Source organism: the organism of the source record quoted next (assembly GCF_019968985.1).
Source record: "MAG: Porospora cf. gigantea B chromosome Unknown PgB_NODE_3871_length_2410_cov_391.159, whole genome shotgun sequence".
Classification (NCBI taxonomy): Eukaryota; Apicomplexa; class Conoidasida; order Eugregarinorida; family Porosporidae; genus Porospora; species Porospora cf. gigantea B.
The window spans coordinates 1-2,410 of record NW_027178978.1 but is presented as its reverse complement, the minus strand read 5'-3'; the positions used below and the strand labels follow the sequence as shown (position 1 = coordinate 2,410).

Genomic DNA, 2,410 nt, shown 5'->3' with positions numbered 1-2,410 from the left:
GCTTGAACCGCCCCTCGACTTGAAATCGAGACCGACCACCAGGCCAGCTCACCAGGCCAGCTCACCAGTGCACTACAACTCTTCAGCACACGTTCCAGTTACGAAAAAGGAGTCCACGAATAATTGAAACCGAATCCGCACCGGGGGAGGAATCGAACCCCTGCGGCTTGAACCGCCCCTCGACTTGAAATCGAGACCGACCACCAGGCCAGCTCACCAGTGCAACTCTTCAGCGCACGTTCCCACCACAGCGGGAGTCTGTCTTAGGCTCCTCAGACATTTGACAACGCTCAAATCTAAGCTGTAGCAGGGGTTTCCTCATAATCTGGGTGGGAACTATCCATGCACAGATCTCACAGATTATTATTACTGAATCACGATTCATGCAACGACTCCCTCCCTCGTCCCTGCCTCTGTGTGGTTATCTCAACTGCGTCGAAGTCCTCCTCGAAAGCAGGGGTTTTCTGGTCAACGGAGTCCGTAGAGTCAGCGAAATCCGGCAGTAGGTTCTTGCGAGCCATTTCGGCTCTGACCTTCTCGAGCATTGTCGTCCGAGACATTCCAGAGTCAACGTAGTTCGAAGTCGAACCGGTTCGTGGACAGGCTTCACACAAACAGACCCATCAATCAGTTCAGCACCCTGGTCAGCACAGTATGCGATGGGTTCTTCATAGACGACACACATGCCATCCAGGAACTCCGAGCCTTCAGGGCACACAGGCGTAGGATCTACCTCCACGGATGCCACGCATTCGCAGCGGGAAGGCTTCTTCGAAGAACTGGGATTTCAAGTAGGAACTCTAGGGCACACAAAACATAAAACACCACCTCCCACAAAACATAAAAGAACCAGCCGGAACCATAAATTACATCACTACTTGAAGAAGTCAAAATGGAGTGGCAACCCAAACAACCGGTGAGGGGACCATTAATTACGAACGCAGTCGCTTCCTGAAGAAGCCAAAATGCAGTCGCTTCGAACCGAAACTCAGTCGCCTCCTGAAGAAATGCAGTGGACTCCTGAAGAAAGCGAAATACAGTTGCCTCCTGAAGATACCGAAATACAGTGGACTCCTGAAGAAAGCGAAATAGAGTCACCTCTTGCAGTAATGCCGTGGCCTCCTGCAGAAAACCTAACGCTTTCTGAAGAAGATGCCGCCCTTTATCCCCCGGCTTCTGTGCCCCACATGCGGCCTAAACACGTCCCACGTGTGCCAATTGGGAAGGTGCCTCCGTTCTCAACGTCGCCAGTACCAGTCTACAATAGACTGTCGCTTTCCGAGCTGGAAGCAAGTTCAAGTCCGTGGAACTCGCGCAGTCAGACTCCAGGCGGCACGCCACCTGCTGAAGGCGATGTCTCTGTCGTGGTGAGGACTCCTCAGTCAGATGGTGCCGTATCCCTTTGTAGGGGGGTCGATGCGGATGTCGCCGCCTCGCCTGCAATAACTCTCCAACACTCAAGGCCTCTCTCCCCTGGTGGTGCAGATGTCGCTGTTGATGTCTCCCCTGGTTGCCATGTCTCCCTTACAGTTGGGCCCTCAAACGGGTGTGTGCCACTTCTGGAACCCCTCTTGTCGGAAGGCCCCCAACCGTCACGAAAGCTTGGGATCATCCAGCGGTGTTTCTTAAGACTCCAGCGTTGGTGGAGGTGGATCTGCGACTTTTGGCGCCGCGCCTTGGCGTAGAGCCATTTACTCGATTATCACGACGGCAGCGCCGAGTGATAATCGACTGACCTCGAATGGAGCGGTAGATTGGAGCAGCGGTAGACTGCTTAAGGCAGTTACATATTTTTAATGTAATTTTCAAAACAATCTTAATTCTATTTTGAAGTAATATTAAAGGAAGTGGAACGAAGGCGTTGTATCGCCTTTGTGTAGCTCTTTCTGTAGCGTAAAAGTTTGTACAGCTCTTCAGTAGCACTTTAGTATTTGTGGCAACAGCTCTTTAGTATTTGTAGTGTCTCTCTTAACGATTTGTGTTTGTGGTCGCTCTTCTCTTTAACGATCAGTGTGTTTACGGTTTACTCTTCACTGTGGTTCGCTCTTCACGGTGACGAAGTCGTCCCGAACGGGTTCCGACTTAACGCCAGCAACATTGATGGGCACCGCAACCGGCAGCACAATCGGAACGATTTGTGGAACCAGAGGGCGGACATGAGCCGACAGGTCAACTCCCTGCATATGCGGTAGAGGGCCATCGAGCAGTAGTCGACGAGGGTCACCCTTGCGATCGCGCGCCGAGTTAACCTCCTCCACCACCACGTGCCAGAGCCCGCAAACGTGCGCCATCTTGAGCAGCTGCGACACGGTGGCATTGCGCAAATCCTGATAGTCAAAGCCATGTCGGCTCAGTGCTCCCTGCAGATTCTGTGGGTTGTTGGAGTGCTGCTTTCTGATGAGGCGTCGTA

General features: G+C 52.5%; 2 protein-coding genes across 3 annotated transcripts; both read right to left on the bottom strand.

The window, feature by feature from the left end:
• Nucleotides 1-374: 374 nt before the first annotated feature.
• Nucleotides 375-560, bottom strand: KVP17_003806 (uncharacterized protein; the record flags this gene model as incomplete). The annotated part of the gene is made up of 1 exon (XM_068521448.1): nt 375-560. The coding sequence occupies one exon, from the start codon at nt 558-560 to the stop codon at nt 375-377; it is 186 nt and encodes a 61-aa protein (XP_068374782.1).
• A 1,470-nt stretch (nt 561-2,030) lies between these two features.
• KVP17_003807 (uncharacterized protein) lies at nt 2,031-2,387 on the bottom strand (the record flags this gene model as incomplete). 2 transcript variants are annotated; one of them, XM_068521449.1, is made up of 1 exon in its annotated part: nt 2,031-2,387. In XM_068521449.1, a coding segment is annotated over one exon (357 nt), but the record flags the coding sequence as incomplete, so codon positions are not given. The 2 variants fall into 2 exon arrangements, with proteins under 2 accessions (XP_068374783.1, XP_068374784.1); XM_068521450.1 differs by having other exon boundaries at nt 2,031-2,291.
• Nucleotides 2,388-2,410: the final 23 nt, after the last annotated feature.